A 27,433-nucleotide genomic window follows, 5' to 3' on the forward strand; every position below is an offset into this window, starting at 1 on the left:
AAGAGGGGAGGGGTGGGCTCTCGTTGTGAAAACGTCTGTCCTCCTCCTGAACACCGGCTACGTGCGTTGAGGCCCTGCTTCTAGGACATGGTCAAGCATTGCTCATTTGTGGGAAGTAGAGAGTAATTTCTTTCCTCTGCACTTCCACATAGCCTTTACTTGTTTTGTTTAGTTTTCCCTTTCCCCCTCCCTTTTCCCCTTTTTTTTTTTCCCCTTTAGTTAAATTGTTAATTGTTTAGTTAAATTGTTTAATTAATAATAATTTTTCCTTAATAATTATTTTTTTTCCTTCCCTTTAATTAAATTATCCTTATCTCAACCTGTGAGTTGTTTTCTTTTACTTTTCTTTCCTTTCTTTCTTTTCTTTCTTCCTTTCCTTTCTTCTTTCCTGTTCTTTCCTCATCTATGGAGGGGGAGTGAGAAAGCGCTTGTGGTGTTCAGCTGCCTAGCACGGTAAAACCACCACAAGTAGTTACGTCTGGAGCTTCCGCATCTGTTATACGAGAGCTTAAGCTGAATATCTGTCTGTTTTTAAGTGATTCCTACTTTTTGGAAATGTTAGCAACTACCATAGCACATGATTCTTGGAAACTCATTCTACTTTCAATGACACTAATGCTCTGTCTATCTTGCTTTAAATTGCTATGTAATGCAGCTGGGCCTTACTTCAGAAGTAGGTGAAAGTGTTTTCAGCTGTGCTCCAGTCAGTCAACAGAGGCTGTTAGTCTGGAAACTACATGATTTTTGTAAATGATTTTGGATTCTTCAGATGACAGGTATCACATTAAAAATTACATGGTGATGGTTATTATCAAAGTAAAAAAGATTACTCTCACACTTTCAATTAGAAATAACAGAACCGTATAAGAGTAAGTATTGTTCTGACTAGAGATTTGTGAAAAGGAAAGATTGGATTTAAAAATGGACTTTCAAAAGTATTACTCTGTGGCCAGTTCTATTTCCACTGAAATCCTAATAATTAGTAAAAGTGAGTGTAGCTTATTTTCAATGTTTAGATATTCTCATCTGAAAAAAAAAAAAACGAATATTTTTTATAACTTGAAAACAATTACATCTACTTATAACTTGTAGGTTTGAAAATGAAATCTAATCATTTTTTTCTTTAATAAGCATTTACGTAGAACTGGAAAAACTTGAATTAATCATTACATTATATCACTTAACAATAATTACCAACTCCCCCCCCAATATTTGGTTATATCTGTCTTAGTGCAGCTGAGACTGCAACTCAGGTAAGAATGTTTCCATAAAAAATTTGAAGTAGCTAGTTCAAAGCCAACACAAATTTAGAAAAGCTGCTGTAACATCTGTGTCTGCAGTGTAGAAATGCTTTAAATTAAAAATCTTTAGCAGATTTTGGTGTTTTCAACTTCCAAATAAATCTTTCCACAAACAAAGAAAACAAAACAAAATAAAATAAAACATCAAAATGCAGAGAGACCAGGGAAGAAATTGTTTTAAATAAGATAGCAATGACTTTGAAATTTTGGATGCCCCATACGAGGAAGAGTTTAAGGCCAACTCTGGGCAATCTGGTCTAGCAGTAGGTGTCCTTGCCCATGGCAGGGGGGTTGAAACTAGATGAACTTCAAGGTCCCTGCCACCCCAAGCCATTCAATGAATCTGTCATGGATCATTTGGATAAATAGATAACAGTTAGTCTGAGGAAAGACCAACAGACAATCTCCTGTTTCAGAAGCTACTGGCCTCGGTGCTTATTTTCATTTCCGGAGACATGAATGTTTTGATTTTGTGCAGGATGCTTGAAGATGTTCAACTTTGAATTATAATAGCAAAAGACAGAAACTTACTGTGGTATTATTAAAAGGTAGACAAGGCCAAATAAGGCAGCTAGAATTAGTGAGAGGACTACAGCACTGGTGAAGTATTCATCCTGAAGCTGGTGGTACTGTTAGAAAAAGGAGGAAACGAAGACAGTGAGCATTTTATACAAACTCTGCCACCCACACTTAACCATTCTCAGCAAGAACGAGCTATAACCTAAAATAGAACAAGTCTCTTCCCACTTTGCAAACATAGAAATAATCATTGTTTAATTCTCACAAAAAATGGATGAGGCAGGTCTATGCAAGATCTTGCTTGATAGCCTTCTTTCAGTTGTTTGTTGGCCTAACTGTTTAGTTTTCACCCTGGAATTAGTCAAACCTGCATTAGACCCAGGCATAAGTTTATCTTCTGGTACAAAAATGAGCCAGTCATTTTGAAGCAGGAGGAGGAACTCCTTCCTCCACCCCTTGGTGCTGCCTTCAAGGAACATTGTCACCTCAAACACTCAGGATAGGACACTGATGGGTAGGCTGGAAGCAGGTGCTACTGGGAGACTAGGTTCAGTTTTCAGCAATTATTGTCCCTGATTCTAGCTACAGTTCCTTACAACAGAAAAGTTTTGTCAGAAAGATCAAAATTTCAACCTTATATACCATAAAAAGCTAGAATTCACTTCTGTCAGTTAGACAGAGTAATACTAAATTTACACCAAAACACTCCTGACTGGGATGTGATTCTAACCTCAGAAAGCAAGCAGTTCAGTAGAGATACACACACGCCAGTTAAAATCAAAGGAAATCAAAGCCAAGATTCCACATACTCTAACCCTGTAATGTTAGTATAGGAATAATATACTGCATCTTGCAAGCTACAGTATTTTCTCAGAGAACAGAGTTTACAGCATTTAGTTCAAGATTATAAAATATACATATTACTGTCATACTGGTTATTCTCATGTCTAATTTGAAACATATACAAGTGTGAAATACAGAGCAGCCTGGAAAAACACATTAATTACATTAAAAAAAAAACAACAGACAAACAAACAAGAAGTCACTTCCAGGAAATTTTGCATTTTTTAAACCTTGTGTTGCAATTTAAAGGAAAAAACAAACAAACAAACAAACAAGAGCAAAGCTAAACATATGCAAGATAATTTTAAAGTTCTAAATATTCCCAAAAGATACCATACAGTTGAATTGAAACATTCCCTTCCTTCAGTAAACTTCACCTGCCTTATGCAAAATAAAATTCTTACTTCAAAAACAAACAAAATCAAATAACAAAGCACCATGGGAACCTGAAATCAAAGATAAAGCTCACGACATTAAAAAAAATAAAAATGGGTCCAATGGGGCACACAGACTTCTGTCTTGAAATAGTACTCACAAGGTATCTTAGACTATGATGTGACTTGCAGTGGAAAAATGAATTAAATGTTAACACCAAACTAATCCAAAACTGTATTACTTTTGCTTTTTTTTTAAACAAATAAACCAAATGTTTCTATTTTTTGAAACAAAACAATAATAATAATAACAAAAAAATACAAGGTAGGAACAAACAGTTCTACTTTGATAACTCTTCCTATATATGTATTTATGTGCTTCTGGAGGAAGTCCACCACCTTCAGCACAGTTATACTGATATGAGGTCATAACCTTGCCCAGAGATTTAAGCTTTTCTTTGTTTTATAGGATGGATTGGATCAATCCACATCAGGCTACATATGCAGAGGGAAGCATCCTGCCTTCCATTAATGCCTTCCCATAGCTATTGAATCAGTAAGCAGCCACATCACCATAAGACAGCATGAGGAGCTTGATGAGTACAAAGATACTGATCTTTCTTTTTATCCCCTCCAAGTGCTTCCATAGCAGGTGAAGATAATTTGGCCTTCTTAGCTAAAAGATAATTCATCAGATTATTTAAAGATAGTGAGTAGAATTTAAATATTGTCTAAAAAAAAAAACCACCAAAACAACAAAACAACGCTAGTTGGCTCACAGTCAGTGAAATCAGTAAAATTAATTTAAAAAACCCTTACTTTATTTTCACGCTCAATTTGTTTATATTTCAGGGTAATGAAGTTCAAGTCAGCCATCTCAGACTCAGTTTGCCGGGCCTCTATCAAACGGCTGATGTATCTGTTTACTCGAGTTCCAGGAGTGTTGTATACAACATTGGTAGAAAAAGAGGAACGATTCCTGAGTTTTTCAGAGGCTGTCCTTAAAGCTCTCCTCTGTAGCAGAAATTAAGAAAAAAGTGCAGAATTTTATTAACATTGACATTTATTGTGTTCATATTATCCCAAGTTCACAGTCAGTATGAGGAATTCATTAAGAAAAGCAACTACAAAAGATCTTTCTCAGTATGATTACCATCTTTTAAAAACTCCCTAGGTGAAATCCTTATCTCTTTAGAATTGATGACAAAATTCCCACTGTGTTCCAGGACTTCAATCCTCATCAGAGAAATGTTCTTTACATACTCCCCTGAGACTTTGTTTCCACTGAAGAAATAAACGGTTTGATCCCAAAGTCACTTTACCTAGCAAAATCATTAGAAGTTTTATCTTAATGAAAGACACAGAGCCCTGCACATCTTGAAGACATGTCAGCCATGCTCTTCATGACACAAGCAAAGTCCTACTGGCCCAGACCATACAGGTGTCAATATATATTTGGAAATAAAATTTTCCATTACTTCTTGCATGATGACCATATGTGACTTCAGAGGATCAGAAATCTCAGATTTTCCTATTTCTAACTCACCCAAGTGCTCTCTTGTTAAGATCTCTTTAGTATGCACTTTTAGGCCACTTGCACATCTGGATGGAGCAGTCTAATAAATTATCAGAGCTAAACTGCTCCTCACTAGGGTTAATACCTTCAAGGCTGACATAGCACAACAGGAAAGATGATCCCTCAAAGTCCTTGTCAGTGCAAAAGCTTTATTGCAGAGCATATCTGAAAGGAATTTTAGATAACGTGTCTCACAGGGAGAGTTTAGAACACTCACAGAAATGGTGAGCAGCATCTCAGCTACAATGGTGGTAACCTTCAGCTGAGGGCATTGTAATTCAAGCCACTATGGTTAGATCTGCACTAGTATGACTGTCCATGTGTCAGCACACACTGAAAGGATCAGGGCTTTCACAAAACAGACTTGTAACTTCATCATTTTTTAACATGGAGTGATAAAGATGTAGGCCAATCTTTCAAAACAAACAAACAAACAAACAAAAAAAAACCACAACCCAGTCATATAACAATTAGCATGTTGAACAAGAAGAATAAGGTATTGAACATTCTTTTCAGCTTAAAAGGGGTCAAGCCTCACTTCCCAAATGGGTTTTGACAGCCCAGCTCAGTAAAGTTGAACTTTTTAAATACAATTAATATATATATATATAATATATAATGTAATATAACACATTACATTATATTACATTATATATATATATATAAATATATAATATTATATATATATATGTATTATCTAACATCTGCAGAGTTCAGGAAGACTATTCAACACATTAGGAAACGATGAGTCTGCTCAGGGAAAAGGACTCCATTGGCTCAGTTTATAATCAATAGAGTCTGTCAGCAAGCTGTTATAAATTTCTCTCTTCAGAGCAGTCAATACTAAATAGCCCACTCTTTAAAGGATATATTACAAAAATAAATCCTTCTAAACCAGATGGTTAAAGAGGTGGTGCTCATTATTTAAGTAATTCTGTAGGAATGGCATTTTCCTGTCTTACTCCACAAAAAGTAGTTCTTGTAAGATCCTCATCATTGAACAAACAGTGGACTACAGCTGTAGTCCTGTTTTGTTGTCTTCATATGTAGAGAGCAGTTTATTAAACAATTATGAAAATTGAAAACTATTTGATATAATAACAAATTGAAACATTTTTCTTCAAACTATCAGATCCTATTACTTGTGAAGTTGAATGTGGTGTAAGAACTAGCTATTTCATCATGAAAAATAACCTTATGGATATATGTGGATTGGAGCATTCAAATCCAGTCCTCTGCTTTTAGTTAACCATAATAGAAATCTTAATTTGAGAGTCATACAACTATTCTAAATATTTCTAACCATAAATTTGTTCTGTTGCAGAAGACCTTTCAAACAGGCCAAAATCTACCAGCTCTCCCACAAGTTTATATGGAAACTATGTGCTGTCAGGGAATATTGCCAGGAATTAACAGTTTTGCTGTTCATGAAGGTAAAAAGTTAACATATGTATTGCTTAAGGTGAGGCAAAAAGTATATCTTCTGGAATTTTTAATAATCTGAATTTAAACCACAGGGATGAGCACATAGGGATGAGCGAAACAACTTTCTTTAAAAAAATAAAAATAATTTTAAAAATGCTTCTTTGCTTTAAAATCTGGAATGGGAGTAGACAATGAAATAAACACTGTTAACTATTGCTCTAAAATAGGGTCAAAGTTACTGTGCTAAGTCAAATTAGGTGTTGCTCACAGATAATCACTTCCACTAGGTCTCTTATTTTTTCCTCTGTTATTATCTCATACAGTAAAGTTATATGATGTATTATCCATGATCAAGAATCATCCTGTCTCCTGGGCTGGTGTGTATGTGTGTATCTATGTTTGCCCAGGCTGTTAATGACAATACTTTTATCTATAAATCCTAAATAAGAGAGCCACGGACCAGGCCATGAGTCTGTCTTGGAGACATCTACACAGGGTAGTTCAAAACAGAGCAAGGTGCAAGCTAGCACTTCAGCAGTGTGAACAGTCCGGACAACAGTGCCTGAGCACACTGCCTGGTCTTCTCCTATTTAGATGGTGGAGGAGGCCTCTGGGGTAGGCTGGGAGTAGGTGGGAATGCCTTGTGCATGGCATGGGGTTGTGTAACCACAGCTGTGCCCTCTTATGCAAGTGGAGCTCCACTTCTCTCACAATTCAGGTTGGATATCAGGAAAATGTTCTTCGCTGAGAGGGTGGTTGGGCACTCAAACAGTCTTCCCAAGGACATGGTCACAGCACTACACATAGTCTGATTTTTGGGTGGAGCCAGGAGTTGGACCTTGTGGGTCCCTTCCAACTCAGAATATTTTATGATTCTATGATTCTATTTATATTACTCAGAAATAAATAAATATATACTGCAGTAGTGTGTTGACTTCAAAGCCTTTATAGACATACCTTGCTTTAACTGATTAGAGGATTGATATCTCTGAAGAAACCCTGGATCGCAACACAGTGCATTTATATTAAAAACATGTATCATACTCCATGTTAAAAGTGCTGTATCAGGTACAAAAGCTTGGAATATGGAATAACCGGTTCAGATAAAGAAAGCATTTCAGAACTTCACTGTATATGTTCTCACATGAAACAAACAAACAAACAAACAAACCAAAACAAAACAAAAAATACAACAACAAGATCAACGCATCAGAACCCTGGCAAAACCATATCTGGATTTTCTGTGTATACTACAGTATTTATACATATATACACATTAGAATCATTGTAAAGAACTGCATATGTTTAAAAGACTATGTGTGTTGCCTTTTTTAAAATACTCAAAGAAAAGTACTAATTTACAACTGAAAAGCCATACTGAAGCCCCTGTGTTGGCCTGTTTCAAAAATGAATCTGGAGTTTCTGAAATTCTTCACTGAAATTGTGTTTTAAAGGAACTAACAGAATTTTTTCTCTTTTTCCCCCAGAAGAAACACACGCACATGTAAAATACAAACTAGAAAAGTTATAATTCTTTCTTTAAGTAAGATTTAGATTGAATCTTCAGTAACTGCACATAATTCAAATAATAATAATAAAAAATTTTAAACAAGAAGTGGAGCAGTCAAATACAAAATGAATTACTGATTCCAATGCACCCATTTCTTGCTTTGGAGCACTGGTAGAGCAGCATATACAATATTGCCACCTGCCGGCAAAGAAAATAGAAAGAGCAAGTCTTCAAATGCTTTTTCTCCATAAATTTCTGGGTAGAGCCATACATAGAAAAGGAAGTAAACCAGGGTCTACTAGCATATAAAGCAATCATGAGTTATGGTATTAAAAGCTATTCAAAAGCAAGAAAACTGTATTTGATAATTAGTGACTTAGATATTTGTATTAGGGACTTAAAAGGTTTTTGTTTACTAAGCAGTTGTCTTTTGCTTTTTAGAGAACCACCTAGAGATAAAATCATGTTCTTATTTTGTATTTGCTGCTATCACCTTCGGACTGTGGTGGACTCATGATGCAAAAGAGCTGCTCTTGGTAATTGCATAAATATCCTCAGAATCTCTAATTCCTTTGAAAGAAGCCCTTAATAAAAGCCATGTAAGACACCTGTGCTGGTTTATTCAAGAGGAGCTCCAAATGTAAGACCTGGTATAATTAAGCTTTGTCTTTAGTGTGAGATGGCTGCGTGTATTTCCCATTGCTGTGGGCATTAGATAGCTCTAGCCGCAGCAGGAACACATGAAGCAGCTGGCCAGGCCATCCCACAAATATTCAGAGCAGGTCTGCTTGATGTGACCCTGAAACCGATACTTAAAGAGCCCACATGAATTACCTTATCATCATCCTCACATGTCATGACATTGGAGAAAGGGATCTCTGCTTTGAACATCTTACGACAGTGCATGAGCTGAACAAGCAGATAGCAGACTGTCTTGAACTTCATTCTTTTAGCAGGCTTAATGTCTGACAGAATCAGTCCAGGAAATATCTGTTGATCAAAAAATAATATTTATAACTGTCATTAACATTCCCATACATACCTGCAGATATCTATATCATCTAGTGGTTAGAACAAAGCAGTAATCTGATCAAGAAGCAATGCATTTTGATAAACATTATATATTTACAAATGAAGACTATTACTTTTTTTTTTTTCTTAATCTGGTACATAAAATCTATTATACAGAATATTTGAACACATAGTTATTTTGGGAATAGTTTTCTACATAGAAATGTAGACTACTAAAAATATTAATGACAAATTCATAAAAGAGGCTATATTTTTATTTCTTTAAACTTAAAAAAATATGGAAATAGAAGAAATATTTGGAGGAAATTAACATTTTTAGTAAATTATGTTAAAAATATAATTGTCTCATTCTTGTTTCCTCATTTTGTTAATTCAGACACTGGTAAACACATTAAAATCAGAAAAGGATTTCTTGCGCTTAAAAGATACATACATGCCCCAGAAAGAGATTGTGACACACTGAAATTATACCTTAAATCTCATTTCTTCAAAGTATGAAGCATTATACCACAGAGAATTATTCTCAAAGGGTTGGGTATAATTTTTTCCGTTTTACAACAGAGCTCACAGTTCAGCAAAGACAAATATTTTCTTGCTTAACTTAACTTTTCAGCATGTATTTAACTCTTGCTGACTTTAGTAAACCTCTAGTATGCATTCAGATGCTTTCACACATAGAAAAAGAGTGATCCTTTATTCTGCCCTTAGCATTTATACCAATGTTATTCATGCTTCTGGCATGTAGAATATGTAAAGCAGCTTCATGGGAAATGTGGAAAGACCCCATGCCACGACAGAATGGGAATTTAAGCTTGTAAGATTAACCTATTCTGGAACAGCAAAATAAAGAAGTAGCAGAGGATTTGGTCTCTAGCGCTCCTAAATACAGAAGACAGAGCAAATCATACTAAAAGTCTTATTTAAATGCTCTAAACCTCACAAATGACACTGCAGGTTTGCTGTCCGGTCCTCACAATGTTATGATTTACTGAACAGTTTACATCATTACTTAATTATCAAGGAATGAAGAAGGATATATAAACTGTAAGCATGTGTTTAATGCATGTTTTCAAGGATATCTAAGTTTAGAGAGATGGAAGTAAATGACGCTATGCTTATATTTTGAATGGCATCTCAGATATTAGTTTGCTATGCTGTTTAACACACAGTTAAGCACTTGCACTTTCTAGAGAATCAAGAGTATATCCTATTGGCCTACCAATACCCTGTTTAGTAAGTTACACTGTTCATGAAACACAAAAATGAATTGTGTGTAAATACTTGCACATTTTTATTAGCAGATGGATATGTTATACATGTTTATATATATATATGGATATGTAGATATATATGGCCTGTTTCAAATGTGGAAAGGTTCTTATGTGTGCCTATGTACTTTATTGTACACTGAAAATCTGATTAAAGCCAGCTAATATTACCAGCACTGTAGTGCACAGTCATCAACTGGAATCTAGAAGAAAACTAGTGTGTCACTTGATCAAATATAGTTTAACATAAGTCTCTGTTAAGAGGTTCCTAGTATGAACTCTTTTCAGGACATCCTGCCAGAAGACTCTGTGCTGTGTTGCAGTGATCACACAGAAGATGATCTACAAGGTTGTTCATATAGTAAATATAATTTAGGTATTCCTCAGGACACCAAGTAAATAGTTGTTACACTTGAGTATGGCAGATGTGATCAGCTGTTGAGCTAACATTCTCAACAGCTAAAACATACTTTTTGGACAGGTACTCTATTTACAAATTTTCCTAATGTAGCAATAATAATGTAGCTGATATGACCAGCTCTGGTGCAGCCATATTCTGCAGCAGAGCAGGGGACTGCAGCATTCAAGGGAAATTCTTGCACTGAATAAACTCCAGGGAGCAGAGAGAGCTGCCAGGAGCTGGCAGCCCTTGTGAGAGTGACTGGAGAGGCTTGGGCAGGGCCAGGAGCAGCAGCAGCCACCCGCCACATACAAAGGCAGCCCCTAGGGAGAGGGGGTAACCAGGAGTGCAGCGAATAGGGCAGGCAAACAGGACTCATCAGTTTGCATGGGAGGGTGCTGAAGTTTTGCCAGCTCACCCAGGGAGTGATGGTATCCACCCAGAAGAAGGCCACTGCCTCTCTAAGCTCTGCACCCACCACAACTAATGCAGCTTCCCAGACAGAGCTCTGGTGGAATATTGAGGATTCCTTATCCTCTCTCCGTCTGGCTGAACACAGTGACTTAAAGGATAAAGGGCAATGGCAACAAGTTCCTGGCTGGCATAGCAGGCACATCTCCTCAGTGATTACCCCCCACTTCCCAGGTGTCCTTGTGTAATAGGTATGAGGCTCTGCAAGTGTAACCAAATAGTAATGAGGATGACAGTTCATCTAGCTTTAAGGTGTCACTGAGGTTAAGTTGGCCTATGCCCTGCATCAGAACTGCTTCCACCAAGAAAAAGATGAGTCATTTTGTTTGGAATCTCCCTTCTGAAGGCAACAGAAGGCACAGTATACAGACCAGACCCACTTCTTAGGAAGTCTGCTGCCTCCCTGGGGCCCAGGTTAAAGATGTGAAGAGAAAGCTTTGTACCCTGGTGCAACCCTCAGATTGTTATCCATTATTGATTTTTCATGTAGGCAGCCATGAAGCTCCAACAAGAAGTCCAAAGGCAATCAAGTGACACTTCAGGGCCTTAGGACAAATGGTTAAGATATCAGGAGCACAAGTAGTGTTTTCCTCTATCCCTTTGGTTGCAGGGAATGGTTAGGGGAGAAACAGGAAGAAACAGCAGATCAATACCTGTCTCCGAGCCTGGTGTCACTGGCAGGACTTTTTTTTTTTTTTTTTTTTTTTTTTTGACCATGGGTCATTTTGCATTACACTAGGCATGCTAGCAACAGATGCGTTACATCTCTCTCAAAGGGAAAAAAGGATTTTTGCACAGGAGTTAGCAAGACTCACTGAAAGAGATTTAAACTAGATTTGAAAGGGGAAAGGGATAAAACCACGTTCACCAAGTTAGAGATAAGCCTGGGAGTGGCACATCAATGTTATTGGTACAGTATGCTAGTAGGTGTACTGGGTGAGTGTGTCAGCAATAAGAGCTGGGAAAGGGGAAGAAGGATCGGGAGGGCCCTTGTAATGTGGATTTTTGTCCTTCTGAACAACTGCTTTGTGTATTGAGGCCCTGCTTGGGCCAAACATTGCTCGTTGATGGATGGGAAGTAGAGAATAATTTTTATTTTTTATTTTTTTCCCTCTGTCTTTACTTCTGCACATCCTTTTCTTTTTTTTTTCTTTCTTTCTTTTTTTTTCTTTTCTTTCTAAGACCACCATACAAGGTTCCTTTGGTCTCCCATCCCAGTGGAGGTAGGGGATGGAGAGCCATGTGACAGCAATGACACTAGGGATATTGATGGGTTAGAAATTACAGAAGTGCCAGAGAATGGTCACACAGGAATTAGGGCTTCAGCCTCTAAAAAGGTGAGAGGATCACTAGCCCAGCTGAAGTGCACCTACACTAATGCATGCAGCATGGGCAACAAACAGGAGGAGCTGGAAGCCATTTTGAGGCTGGAAAAAACTATGATAGAGTTGCCATCACAGAAACATGGTGGGATGACTCACACAACTGGAGTGCTGGAATGGATGGATACAAACTCTTCAGAAGGACTAGGCTAGGAAGGAGAGGCAGTGGGGTAGCCCTATATGTAAGGGAGTGTTTTGATTGTTTTGAGCTTAATGATGTTGATGATAGGGTTGAGTGTTTATGGGTAAGAATCAGGGGGAAGGCCAACAAGGCTGATATCATGGTGGAATTCTGTTATAGAATGCCCAACCAGGGTGAACAGGCAGATGAAATATTCTATAAGCAACTGGGAGAAATCTAACAATTGGCCCCTGTTTTCATGAGGGACTAGAACTTACCAGATGTCTGTTGGAAATACAATACTGCAGAGAGGAAACAGTCTAGGATGTTCCTGGAGTGTGTGGAAGATAACTTCCTGACACAGCTGGTGACTGGGCCAACTAGGGAAGGTATCCATGTGGACCTTTTGGTTGCAAACAGAGAAGGACTTGTGGGTGATGTGAAGGTAGGATACAGTCTTGGACATAGCAAACACAAAATAACAGAGTTTTTAATTCTTGGAACAGTAAGAGGGGAGGTGGGGGTAGTTGAATTGCCACCCTAGACTTCCAGAGGGCAGACTTTGGCCTGTTTAGGAGACTTGTTGGCTGAATACCTTGGGAGGCAGTCCTGAAGGGCAAAGGAGTCCAGGAAGGCTGGACACTCTTCAAGAAGGAAATATTGAAGCTGCAGGAGCAGGCCGTCCACATGTGCTGAAAGACAAGGCAGTGAGGAAGAAGACTGGCCTGGCTTAACAGAGAGCTGTGGCTAAAAAAAGAGAGAGAGAGCTTCTTATTTTTTCTTATCTTGCTTCTTATCTATAGAAGAAGGGGCAGGCCATTCAAAGGGACTATGAAGATGTTGTGAGGCTCATGGAAGGAGGACCCAGGGAACTACAGGCCTTGTCAATCTGACCTCGGTGCCAGGGAAGGTTACGGAGCAGATCATCTTGAGTGCCATCCTGTGACACATACAAGACAACCAGGTGATCAGTCCTAGTTGATTTATGAAATATGGGTCCCACCTGACTAACCTGATATCCTTCTATGACAAGGCAATGCATTTAGTGGATGAGGGAAAGGCAGTGGATGTTGTCTACCTAGATTTTAGTAAAGTTTTTGACATTGTTTCCCACAGCATTCTCTTGGAGAAACTGGCTGCTCATGGCTTGGACAGGCCATACACTTTGCTGGGTAAAGAACTGACTGAGTGGCTGGGCCCAAAGAGTTGTGGTGAATGGATTTAAATGCAATTTGCAGCCAGTCACAAGCAGTATTCTCTTCAGTATCTTTATCAATGATCTGAACGAGGGGATTGAGTTTACCATCAGTAAGTTTCAGATGACAAGTTGTGTGGGAGTGTTGATCTGCTTGAGGGTAGAAAGGCTGTACAGAGGGATCTAGATAGGATGTGTTGATGGGCAGAGGCCAACTGCATGAGGTTCAACAAGACTAAGTACTGGGCCCTGCACTTAGGTCACAACAATCCCATACAGTGCTACAGGCTTGGGGAAGAGTGGCTGAGAAGCTACCTGGCGGAAAACGGCCTGGGTATATTGGTTGAAAGACAGTTGAATATGAGCCAGCAATGTGCTCAGGTGGCCAAGAAGGCCAACAGCTTCCTGGCTTGTATCAGAAATAGTGTGGCCAGCAGGACTAGGGAAGTGATTGTCCCCCTGTACTCAGCTCTTGTGAAGCTACACCTCAAATACTGTGTTCAGTTTTGGGCCCCAAAACTGAGGTGCTGTAGTATGTCCAAAGAAGGGCAACGAAGCTGGTGAGGGGTCTGGAGAACAAGTCTTATGAAGAGCAGCTGAGGGAACTGGGGTTATTTAGCCTTGAGAAAAGGAGGCTCAGGGGAGACCTTGTCATGCTCTACAATTAACCTCTAAATTAGCCTACAATTAGAGCCTACAATAGAGCCTACAATTAGCCTCTAAAGGAGGCTATAGTGATGTGGGGATCACTCTCTTCTCCCAACCACTAAGTGATCAGACAAGTGGAATGACCTCAAATTGCACTAGGGGCAGTTTAGGTTGGATACTAGGAAAAATGTCTTCACTGAAAGAGTTGTGAAGCATTGGGACAGGCTGCCCAGGGAACTAGCTGAGTCACCATCCCCGGAGGTCTTCAAAAAACATGTAGATGTGGTGTTGAGAGACATAGCCTAGTGGTAGACTTGGCAGTTCTAGGTTAACAGTTAGACTTGATGGTCTTAGAGATCTCTTCCAACCTTAATGAATCTACGCTGAGAGGGCCAATGGTATCCTGGGCTGCATTCGGAAGAGTGTTGCCAACAGGTCAAGGGAGGTGATCTTCTACCTCTACTCAGCCCTGGTGAGGCCACACCTGGAGTACTGTGTCCAGTTCTGGGCTCCCCAGGACAAGAGCCAGCGGAGTGCTACAAAGATGATTAAGGGACTGGAGCATCTCTCATACAAGGAGAGGCTAAGGGAGCTGGGCCTGTTTATTTTGAAGAAGAGAAGACTGAGAGTCAGTATAGAGAGCTACAGGAGGTGCCTGAAAGCCTTCATTAAGGAAATGCCTCAGTAAAGATGCAAGAGGGGTAAAGAATAGGTAGAACATCTTGCTAGAAAAAGATTCAAGAAGGCACGACAAAGAAACATGTAAGGCATGGGTGTATAAGAATCTGAAGTCCTGTGAAAAAAGCAGAATTTAAACCTTCCCCAATGCAAACCTCTTACAGTAGGCATTTCCAAGAACAATGTGAAGCTTGAAAACTCAGCTGAGGCAGTGTTCCTGTGCCACCAACATGACTTTTCCTCAAACACATTTATTTTCATGATCATATCTTCAAAGAAGTAGGTAGAACAAACATTTTATCTCATACCATCAACTACTTTTTTTTCCTTTCTGAAGCTTATCAGCAGGTAATTCAATAGCATACAATCTTGGGATGTTGAAAAATACAGCTGAGTTTTCCAGCTTCTCTGATTCAAATCAAAGTTTTTCAGTACAAGTCACTAAATAAACTGGAGTACTGTTTCTGCTTCTGGGCTCTCCTGTACAAGACAAACTGGAATGAGCGAGTTCAGTAAAGGTTCACAAACATGGTAAGAGTGTTAAAACATATATGACATATGAGAAGAGCCTGAGAAAATTCATTTTGTTTAGCTGGAAGAAGAGAAGGCTTCAACCACCTACATAGTAATTAGGGAGAAGACAGAACCAGAGTTGTCCCAAAAATGTTCTGAAAAATTATTGACCCCTGGGCTACACTGCTAGTTACTATCCTCCAACTAGACTTTGCAACACTGCTCACAACCCTCTGGGTTTGGTCATTCACCCAGTTTTCATACCTCGCTGCCTATCCAGCAACAGCTTGTCTATGAGGGTCTTGTGGGAGACAGTCAAAGGCCTTACTGAAGTCCAAAAGACAATATTCACTGCTCTACGCTCACCTACCAGGCCAGTCATTTCATTTTAGAAGGTTATCAAGTTTGTCAAGCATGACTTTCCCATGGTGAATCCATGTTGACTACTACTGATGATTTTCTTGTCCTTCATGTGTCTGGAAATGGTTTTCAGGATAATCTGTTCATCAACTTCACAGAGAAGGAAGTGAGGCTGACCAGCCTGTAGTTCCCTGGGTCCTCCTTCTTGCCCTTCTTGAACTCAGGAGTGACATTTGCTTTCCTCCAGTCCTTGGTCACCTCTCCCAGTTGCCCAGATCATTCAAAGATTATTGGGAGTGGCTTCACAATGACATAGCCAGTTACCTCAGCACTCTTGCATGCGTCCCGTCAGGGCCTTACGTATGCACAGTTTGCTTATGTATTGCATGAGGACATGATCCTCTTCCACTAAAGGTACATTTTCCTTGCTCCAGTCTTTCCTCCTGGCTTCTGGGACCTGGGATTCCCGAAGAACAGTTTTGCTGGTAAAAGCTGAGGCAAAGAAGGCATTCAGTACCTCAGCCTTTTCCATTTCATGTGTAACCAGGTCTCCCATGTCATTCAGCAGTGGGCCAACATTTTCCCTAATTTTCCTTTTGTTGCTGATGTAGTTAGAGAAACCCTTCTTGCTGTCTTTGATATCCCTGGCCAGATTCAATTTCATTTAGTCTTTAGCTTTCCTAACTTCATCCCTGGATGCCTGGACAACATCTCTGTATGCCTCCCAGGTTACCTATCCTTTCTTCCATCCTCTGTGTGTTTCCTTTATGTGTTTGAGCCTCTTGGCATTTTTGCCTGACTTCTCATTCATTGGGATGGACTACTCTTGAGGAAGTGAGTCTTGAATTTTAACCAGCCTTCTTAGGCCCCTCTTCCCTACAGGTCCTTAACCCATGTGACTCTTCCAAACAGATCTTTGAAGAGGCCAAAGTCTGCTCTCCTGAAGCCCAGGGTTTGCTCACACCCTCCTCCCTTGCCCTCAGGATCCTGAACCACCATCTTAGAGTCACTGCAGCCAAGGCTGCTTGCGACCTTCACATTCCCAACAAAGCCCTCATTTTTGGTGAGTATGAGGTCCAGCAGATCACCTCTCCTTGTTGGCTCGTCTATCACTTGGAGGAGGAAGTTATTGCCAACACACTCCAGGAACCTCTTGGATTGTTTCTGTCCTGCTGTGTTGTTCCTCCAGTAGATATCAGGGTGGTTAAAGTTCCCCATGAGGATCAGGGCCTGTGAACATGAGGCTGCTCCTGTATGTCTGTTGAGGGCCTCATCTTCTTGTTTTTCCTGGTCAGGTAGCCTGCAGCAGACACCCATTATAATGTCACCTTTACATGTCCTCCCCTCACCTTAACATAAGCTCTCACTTGGCTCCTCATCTATCCTCATGCAGAGCTCCATGCATTCCAGCTTCTCTCTCACATAAGTGACTACATCCCCTCCTGATTTTCCCATCCTGTCTTTCTTAAAGAGCCTGTATCCCTCCATTGCATCACTCTAGTCATGGGACCCAATCCTCCACATATCTGTGATCCCAACAAGATCATAGCCCTGCAACTTCACACATCTCTTACTCATCATGTTTATTCACTATGGTACTTGCATTAGTATATAGGCACTTCAGGGAGGCTCCCTGGAATGCTGGAATCCCAGCATGGGTTTAGGGCTTTTCTCCATATTGGTGCCTTGTAGTCAGTTCCTTGCTTATATGCAAAGCTATAGGTGATCCTGCTTAAGCCCCATTTTGTTGATTTTGTGATCCCTCATGGTCATATCACCCCATGCCCTTTTCTTGACAACCCTGTCCATCACAGGGTTGCTGGTTACTTTTTCCCTCCCTTCTCATTCTTAGTTTAAAGCCCTCCTTATGAGGTTAGCCATCCTATTGGAAAAAAAAAAAACAACAACTTTGCCCTGGTTCATGAGCTGGATCCCATCTCTCCCAAACAGATGCTGATCTGCAAACAGGGTCCCATGCTCTCAAACCCTGCCAGCAACACCAGTTCTATAGTCAATTATTGACTTGTACTATCAGTTTCCTCCTCCTCACAACCTTTCCTGTCACTGGCAGGATTGAAGAGAAAACCACCTGGACCCCATGCCCTTGACTACTTTCCCCAGATCTCTGCCAGAGGTTTCCCCTGGAAGTATCATTTGTGCTTACATGGAATAACAGGAGCGGGTAGCATTCAGAGGGGTGGGTGAGATTCAGCAGTACCTCCACAATATCCTGGAACTGGACTCCTGGTAAGCAGCAAATCTCTCTAGCTGATAAGTCAAATGGGTGTCTCTGTCCCCTGCAATAGGGAGTCATCCATTACAATGACTTGCCATTTCTTCCTGGTGATCTTGCATGGGTTAGGGGAACGAGATTCTTTGCTTGTAGGTATATCTGACTTCTCTTCAACACTGAGGGCAGTGAACCTATTTTGTAGATATAAGCCTTTAGGTGGGGCAGGAGCCTTTCTCTTGGCACCACAGGTAATTAGCTCCCATCCTTCCCTTCATATAGAGGTTACATCCCCTCAGCAGTGGGGGATGGATACTGTCAGCTTCTCTCCTGCATTTGGGGTCTGAGAGTCTTCAAGTTGTTGCATCACAAAGAAGATCCCATCAATCCCCCTTTCATCTTCTCTGATGTTGTGCAACCTGCTCACTTCTTCCAGGAACTCTTTCTGCTTGATGGCACAGCTCCTCCAATACAGCACATTTGCAGGACAGAGGAGCATCTCTCTTGGCATCGGAATGAAGCCTTAGGCACTTTCTGCAAGCTGGGAGTGGAAGACTACATTTGCCATCTGAAGCTTTGTCTGCCTCAGAGTCTCCAATCTAGCAGGGAGAGCCGCTCCAAAAACTGCTCGCAAAACATCTCTATGGTGTGTCACCACCATATCTGTGACAGTTAAAATCATCTGAAGTCAACTGTGGGCCCCCTTCTTCATGTCATTCTGAGTGAACTACTGCACAAACTGCTGCATCTTTTGGATGCTTCTGTCCTGAGCAACCTGTTGTAATTTCAAAAGCTGATCTAGCTGTGAAGGTGACCCTGATTTGAGCAGGGGGGTTGACCACACACTTCCCAGAGGCCCCTTCCAAATCCAGGTACTGCGCAATGCTATGAAAATGTGTGGAACACATATATCTTCTATTCTTCATGGCTGGTCAAGACCCTAAACATGCAAAAGACATTGCAATACACACAAGAAGGGCACAATGGCAGTTCCTAGATCATGGATAATTTTATACTTTTTTTTTTTTTTTTTTTTTTTTTGCGTCTGATAGTTGCAGGACCTATGGATTCTGCACTGGGCCTGGAGATTTTCCATTCTACTCTTATATATACAGCATAAAAAAGCACAAAACAAAGGAGCTCTCTCACTTTCATCTCACAAATCTTGTCCCTTATTTTAAATTATTATTCTTTTTACTGCAGAACAACACTTTTTACACAGTGAACTTTTGAGTGGAGCATTTCAGTAAGGTCACCTTCTGCTGTAAGCCTCTGATAATGGCAAGAAATGCAGTGCAGTCTGTTAAAACAGACTTAAGATAAGCAAGCAAACAAAACAAATAAAAATGAAACAAACAAACAAACAAAACATCTTTCACTCTGCCTTTTCCTTGAACTTGCTCCAGGACAGTATTACAGGAAAGCTGGACTGCAGCATTCTTGTTCTAGCTCATGTTGTCAATGCATTTTACTTTCACACTCCTTTTTTAACCCTTGGGATCATCTTTTGTTTTGTTCACTGTTCCTTTGCTTCATAATTTTAGAAAGGCTGGTTATGTGCTGCAAAGCAGTCAGCAAACAAGGTTAAGAGCTGGGATTAACAGCACTCTGAAAGCAGCCTGACTGTCTACAGCTTTGTGAGCATTTTTAAGTACACAGGAAACAAAAAATTACTGATTAAAATTCTGGGAAAACACCCCAGTGTTTAAATCTCATGTGATACTCCAGTAAGGGATTCACTGGCGCTTATCTGGGATTCTCAGAAACAGCAGCAGACCATTGTTCCCCTGACTATATTCAGCTACAGTGCTTAAACAGCACTGGAAAGAAGATACAATGACATTCAAAATACATTCACAGAAATCATAAATGCTGTAGCAGCTTCATGGCAACTGCAGGAACAGTCCTGAAGATCTAGAGTAGCACACTGTTTGCTGGGTGGTAGCACATGTTGTCTACTTCCAGTGTTGGGGTGTGTATATTCCAACAACTAGAAATAAGCTAGAGCTTCCATCAAAAGGCTGTGTCTATCTTTTAAAACAATTCTGCTAAGGTATAACTGGGGTGTTAAAACTTAAAATGTTCAAGTTAGGCATTTAAATCTCTTAGTTAAGTTCCTCAGCAGGAGTTGTCAGCCATTCAAAGTACAGACCAGGCTGGACTCTCCTAGGCATGACAGCAATGGCAGCTGCAGGCAAGCATCATTTTGAAAACAGAAATCCTCAATGTGTGCCTAGTGTGTACCCCAAATTAGGCTCTCAGGTGCATTTAAAGTTAGACCACTTTTGCCAAACATATTTTTGCATGTTGTATGCTATCAAAGGAGAGAGTTTGAGTAGCTGGAGTTTTCACATGTCCTGTGTTAGCTGTAAAGATCTCTTATTCTTTTACTACTTAGAGCAGGAATCGAAACTAGCACTTCAAAAGGGATAGTAAACATATGCCACTAATGTCAAAATATCCTCAGAATGAATTAGTTCAGAAAGCTGGCAAAGCATAATGATCACAAAGACTTTCTTGAGACAATGTGGACAGGACATTTTAAGTAGAGACAGATGCAAAAAAGTCCAAGGGAACTTCTAGACATATGGATGGATTTCTTGGGCCATAAGTGCTCTGTGGAAAACACAAATATAATACAGTTGGAAAATAAAAAAAAAGAAAAACTAGAGAATTGTGTGGCATGTCCATGTAGACCTAAACAGACTTATTCAATCAAATTTACAGAGAAGGAAATGTCCTACAAATATAAATGGAACTTCAGTTTGAATTGAAATAATAAAAATAAATAAATAAATGCAGTAATTTTAGACCCATCGTTTCACTCAATTTAGTCCTTTAGTTTTTTTTTTTTTTATTGTTCACATGATGATGATTAGAAAATTTTCAGCATCTACTTTAGAGGATATTGAGAATCTTTCCTTGCTAAGATGAACTTTTTAAAACAAGTCAGACAAAGTCTAACAACCTGCTGTGAAATGCTGTAGTAATGCATCGATCATACACATCAAACTACTTCACTTAAGAAGAAAATATTATTAATACATGAAAGAAAGTGATTTACAGATTAAGTCAGAAGGTAAGTATATGTAGTTACTAAGTATTTCATCTATACAAAGCACAAAAGCAATCATGAAGCAATCTGTTTTGTCTGCTCTGTGCTATTACATGAAAATAATTCAAGACTGGGGAAAAATGTCAAATCAGCTAGAAGAAAGACATAAGCAGACAAAACCTGTTGCTTGTGGTGGAAAAGTATGGGCCTAGTGATTTATTTTAATATTGAAGGCAGATCATTTGTTTCATGGAACAAAGTTATTATATATGTTGATTAATAGTAAAGGAGGATATTGGGCTCCAAGTCAAAAATACTGCCTTTTCAAGCAACAAAGTGATAGAAAATTTGTTTACTTTCCAGCTACTCGTTGGTGAGAGGACTGCAATATAGGAAATGTAAAAGCACATCTGTTTATGGTAGATATGACAATGATATGACAGTCTTTGCCACTTTTCTTGCACCTGTTGTCATGCAGAATGAATCTCAGGTGTGCAGAAAGAGTTTCTGCCTTAATAGGCAGATCATGAGTCAAAGAAATTAAATGATCAACCTTTGAGCTGTCAAATCCATCCGTATTTCACAATAAATTATGCCACAAGTATGTGCTGTAGATAACTGCACTATAGATTTCTAATGTTTACAAGAATTTTTACATTTTAAACAGTACTTTCCAAAGAATTCTCCTGAGCTGTGTGCTTATTAAGAGGATTCTTTAACTTTTAGGTTTTCGGTAAAGTTTTCCTAAAATCTTAAGACTGACAAAAGTGATCTCTTCTTCAACTATTGCATTAAGTTCTCTTTTCAAATAAACTACTGGTATTTGGGTTTGATCATAATTATTTTTTGGACAAAAATAAAATAGAAATTTTAGCACTGTTTTTAGATCATTTTACTGCAGATTCACTGCAGCAAAATAGGTGGGAGACAGAACACCCTTCCACTCTGTCATCTACTTCCAGCTGAATAACTAGACAAGTATTCAGAAAGGTTGTAAACCATTTTACTTGTGATTTTCAGAGTGGTCATAGCAATACTCAGAGACTTCAGATAATATGTTATGGCTGTCCAAGCTAAAGAAGGGATTTTCTGAGACTGCCTGGCATGTCTTTGTATGTACAAGGTAAGGTAGGAAGGATAAATGTCAGCCCCTTCAGAGAAATATTTGAACAGAGAAGTTGTAAATATAATGTCTCTCTCTCTCTCTCTCTTTTAATATTTCAAACTTATTTTTCATTACATTCATTGTACAGCTAGTTTCCAAAATGTGAACAGATTGTGTACTCACTTTTCATGAACAACCATCACATGCACTATTCAAATAGTAGATGCAGACAATGTGTGATTTACATTGCCACAAATAAAACATAACAAATGTATTTGAATACACAGTTAGTTGGTGCATAACTCACTAACACATTAGCAGAAATGTTGCAGGTGGTGTTTAGCAACCTTTAGTCATTACAGTCAAGGTATGCTGTAGAATCCATGGTACATTTATGAATGTATAGGAATCATTTATAAAATGTATCTATAGAATTTATCTATGATTTTCATAATTTTTATAGTCCCCCTTTTTTTGGAAACATCTCTATTGCCTACCATTAATGGTCTGTGGCATTATTTGTATTTGCAAATATGACCTGGCAAAGGCCATATGGACCTGGCAAAGTTATTCAAGTGAAGCAGGTTCCCTTAAGCTGGCAATGACTAACAGTGATGGCAGGCCCACTTCTGTAAATGGAAACAATTACACGTTCTGAGAAATCTTTCTCCTTAGAAAAACTTCGTAATTTCTTACCACTGCTTGGCTATCCAGAGAAGTACCTCAGGAAATGTGCTTAATTGTTTGGGCTGGGCTGGTTTCTCATCTAGTGAAAATAATGTGCTTTTTCAAAATTAGAGAGACACAGGTAGAGAGTGAATTAATGTAGAAAATATAAGTAAGTAAGCCCAAGAAAAATCCACCTGGCTATCACTGCAGACATAGCCAAATCTTAAGAGGTGTTACACTGCAGGAGAATAATAGTTCTAGTGAAGTAGACTAGGTTAAGCTTGTAACTGAGCTGAGCGTCTGTGAGCCTACTATGCCAGCCATAAAACTGGTGCAAAGATACTTTGCCTAATGCTGGTGCTGCCAATGAAAAGAAAGAATTCTATTGAAAAACAGACCCGTTCTGTTAAAAAAATTTAAACTAAATTTCAAGCACACAATTTGAAAGCTAGAACAGGATTAGTGAGAGAGATTACTGAGGAATCAACAGTGAAATTATTTAGCTGGGCCTAAGCAGGAATATAAAGTTCCCAGAAGGGGCTCTGAGATTGACAGGATCTGGCCTAGTTGTTTGTTTTGTTTTGTTTTGTTTTGTTTCCCCTCTAATAACATCCATATACAGAGTAATATTTACTATACTTCAGAAAGCTAAGACATTTGATGATACTAAGAATGTCCATGTATCTAAAGCATAGAGTATGTATTTGTGAATATTTAATGTATCAGAAAGAGATCAATTTTTCTAACTAGATTAGATGAAGATTTTCATATATGTGTTGAGACTAGTTGTTGTGGCTAGTTACTTAAATCAAATTTTTCAAATCTTGTCTCAGTGCAATATTTTGGTCATATCACTATATGGCTTAGAAACTATATACAATATAAAGAAATAATAGACGTCATTTAAAATAAATGTGTTAGCTTTTTCAGAACTAGAAACTTTGTTTCTAGTTGGGTTATATAATTTTGTATTTGTATATATTTAAAAAGCATATTTATGTAAGATTTTAAATAAAGGTGACCAAAAGTTTGAATTTCATTGAAAAAAAAAATCTTTATGTCTTTGGAAATCTGATAAACTATCTAAGTGAGTTTAGAAGCTGAATGTTATCCAGTCAAACATGCATAATTGTTGCTAAATAATAAAAATAAACAATAAATAATAGTAATAATAGCAAACAGTAAATAACAGTAATAATAATAGACTAATATAATCTCTACCAAAATAAAAGACTTGAATACAGCAAAAAGAAAGGAATACCCTCAGGGGTCTTTTCTAAGTTCCCTCTCATGTTTTAGCTTATACACCATTCTAGTAATCATATCAGATCACAAAATTTTGGTTGTCAGTTGACTGAATAAACGATTAAAATAATTGGGAACATTTTATAATTTGTTCACATTTTAAATGTAATTGGTACATGAATGAGTCTTTATATACTGTTCTCGTTCTTAGCTTAGTTGATCTGTCTTTCTGGCACATCAAATAAGGGAAAATGTGGGGTATGTGTCTTCTAAATAAATATTAATAATAAAAAAGTCTATTTATCTTTCAAGTTCAACAGATTCTTGGCCATCTGTTGCTGATAATATTGATTTTAATTCTTCTTGGAATCATCCCTGCTACAGTCAGTTCATATTAATCTCAGAGATGATGCATAAAGAACGAAAAATGTCTTTGCATTTCAGCTAATGAGGCTCCATAGGAAGGAATACAATACTAAACCAGCAGATAACTGAATTCACCTACAGGTACTAGATCTTGTCTGTGCTTCAGGGCCAGTCCTCTGTTTCTACATCTCTGAAGGCTTAATGACTGAATCAAGGTACGAGGGGATATGGCAGGTGTTTATCTTACAGCTAAATAGTCTATTACAAATGTATTTATTAGTATCTTGTGGTCCAATGCAAGTGTACAAAGACTGGGGATGGCTGTAGTATACTGTGACAAACAGCAAAGTGATGCACTGATTGTTCTGAGTCCAGTGGAGAAGACTGTCTGTATCTGTAAAATTCATGAAGTGTTTCTTTCTGCCAGTTTGGCTGACACTGCACTGATGAACGCCAGAGCTGATGTCAGCCAAGCTGTACTGCAGCATCTGTCACTTCTACAAATCCATCAGTGACACCCAGGGTAACATGGCATTCAGTTTATGTAGCTGATGACAAACTGATCAGTTGTTTCTCAGCAGTCACCAGCAGTTTCTCAGCAGCCTTGCAAACAAAAAGGAATGGGTGCTCACATGTAAGCTCTCATCTTTGCACATTAAACATGCATTGGCTTCATTTACTTTAATATGTGAATGTCAAGATTCTATTCTTAGAAATTCTTCAATTGGTGCAGTTGAGAGAATACAGTGTCTACATGTAATAGATGCATTATAGATGCATTTACTGCCTTTTCTCCCTTTTTTATGTATTATGAAATGATACATAATGCTCTAGGAGTCAAAACAGCAGAAAAACAAGACAAACAAATGTAGCAGCAATCAGCAACATACTTTTTTTTTTTTTTTTTTTTTTTTTTTTTGTCAGGAGGAGAGATTGGTTAATTTAGAAACTAATTCTGGGTTCAAGAAAGCCAATGAAAACCTCTTACTGAAAATGTAAACAGAATTTAGCCCACTGATTTTCGACCTATTTTCTTTCATACTATGTAAAAAGGAGTCTAATCATATATACCAGCAGAAGAACAAAACATGAGATCGTGTGATTATCAGAGCAGACAAGGATATTCTATCTCTCCAGTAACAAGACGCTTTAGAGGAAGCACATAATAAAACACCCTTGCCTCAACCCTTCTGGTATAAAGCAGCAGTAGCTTTCATCATCAGAATCAGAATTCTCTGGTGACTTGACTCCCAGACTTTCCAGAAAAACTCCCCAGATCATCAAATTCAGACCAGGAACCTGACTGCTGACCTGGAATTCAAGATGATCTATTTTTCCCTGGTTACATTTTTGTCAAACACATGTTAATGGAAAATTAGCTAACATCCTCAAGCATGGAGCTTTGAATTCACTTCAAAACCTCATCTTTTTTGTTTCTGTACTTACTTTGAGACTTGTATTTTAAAATTTCTCTCTAAAGGTCAAATCCCTGAATTAAACTTGTTTGGGCAGAGTCTCAGAAAATATGTGTGCAAAAGTCTGTATTCTGAGTTGTCCGGCTGAGATAAAGAGTAATAAATATGTTAGGGCAGATAACGTTTAAGATAAGCATCATTTGATATGGAGAAGTTTGGAACAAACTGAACATGCTTAAATTATGATTAGGGACTTTCAAGACTCCTACTGATGTCACTGAAGTTATTTTGTAGTATAAAAACAGACTGTCCTAAATAGGATCATTGCTTAGTTGTTTTTGTTGGGACATACCAATTGGATGAAACTTACAGTTTTTCAGCATTTACTTTTGAGGTGCACTCAGTAACTGGTTGAGGAAGAAAGGTGTGACTGTGAATGAACCTGCTTGAAGGTCACTAACTATCACCAACTTCACTGCGACTCAAGAAATTACCATTGCACTGATGGGACTCTCTCCTTATTCTGAAAATCTGGCTAGAATGAGGCGTCACATCCATCTCTATCAGGCGTGGCTAAATCCTGAGCATCATCTAAGAAGTGAAGTTTCTGCTCAAATGAGCTAAAATCTTACTCTTTCCACACTTTCCATTTTCTGTTCTCCACCAAAAGAAAGAAAAGAGCAGACCCTTCCATCATCACTGACTTACTTCTCTTTTCCCAGTAATTCTCTGAGTGTCTTACAAACGGAATGTACTGAAAAGAGAGGGGAACCTGACAAAATCTGGGAGAAAGGGCAGCTAGGATAGGAAAGGGATCACCAAAATCATTGTGGGAGTCTGAGGTGGCAGAGCAAGGAAGGGAAATGATGTTGAATTTGTCATGAGCAGCTCAGCTTAGCAGGAGAAAACACTGCAGCGATTTGTCTGTTTTGGACAGACAATATATTCTTTGTTGAAGTAATCTTAGAAAATTTACTCAGCTTGAGCATAAATACCTGATCTACGGTAGATTGATATATACATTTGAAAGCAGGATGATTGACTCCAGCCTCTTCTCCTGACCTAGATAAAAAGGCTTGTGTTGTACAGCTTGGCAACATGGCAACTTTTCCAGACTTCCAGGGAATGTTAATTCGGTTACTGCTGAATTCATTTCACTGTCTCTTCTGCTATGGGCATGACAAGTCTGTAAATACTAGTTTTTTTTTTCTGCGTCTATTCAGTAGGGACTCCTCAAGGCCTAACAAAAGAGTGACCACTATCACGAGCGGTTGTAGAAAGAGTTAGGAGGGTGTGAGTAAAATGTCATGGAAATATGGGAATTAAAGAGCAAGAAAAAATAGCCAGGCTGCCAGCATTAATGTTCAGAAATATCCTTTTGAATGGAGGTGGAAGATAGGAATGAATTACATTTTAGACTAACATACCATATCATTTCTAATACAATGATTACAGAATCTGAATAAACCAAAAGCTTTCTTTTTTTGTGGGTTAAGTGAAAAGTTATTTTAATTTTAAACTTCAAAAGTATAATAATCATCTTTTCTAGGTAATGTACAAGGTTAGCTTTTTTCGTGTTCCTGCCTCAATCAAAACCAAAAGATCTAACTACAAGAGTTTAAAAGCTTTTAGAAACAATAAATACTGGTATTGCCTCTGTTTCAGACTATCATAGAACAGTTGTTAAACTACAAAAAACACGCCACAAACAAGCTAGAATTTGTGGAGCCTA

At 38.6% G+C, this 27,433-nt stretch overlaps 1 protein-coding gene and 1 long non-coding RNA gene across 3 annotated transcripts in view; one reads left to right on the forward strand and one right to left on the reverse strand.

Moving 5' to 3' along the window:
- Positions 1–27,433, reverse strand: part of ADCY1 (adenylate cyclase 1) — a 168,664-nt gene that overhangs the window by 36,250 nt on the left and 104,981 nt on the right. For both annotated transcript variants that reach the window (XR_005817336.1, XM_040548907.1), the window contains exons 8-10: positions 8,383–8,538; positions 3,857–4,051; positions 1,833–1,930 (exon numbers count right to left, since the gene is read on the reverse strand). Coding sequence is in view for 1 of the 2 variants with exons in the window: in XM_040548907.1 (XP_040404841.1) it covers positions 1,833–1,930; positions 3,857–4,051; positions 8,383–8,538 (449 nt within the window). In the remaining variant the exon portion in view is untranslated. The remainder of the gene's footprint in view (positions 1–1,832; positions 1,931–3,856; positions 4,052–8,382; positions 8,539–27,433) is intronic.
- On the forward strand, positions 1,572–27,427 carry LOC121065818. The gene is made up of 3 exons (XR_005817337.1): positions 1,572–1,646; positions 17,988–17,998; positions 27,415–27,427. It is a non-coding gene; the product is annotated as an uncharacterized LOC121065818 (long non-coding RNA).

Source organism: Cygnus olor, chromosome 2, assembly GCF_009769625.2.
Source record: "Cygnus olor isolate bCygOlo1 chromosome 2, bCygOlo1.pri.v2, whole genome shotgun sequence".
NCBI lineage: Eukaryota > Metazoa > Chordata > Aves > Anseriformes > Anatidae > Cygnus > Cygnus olor.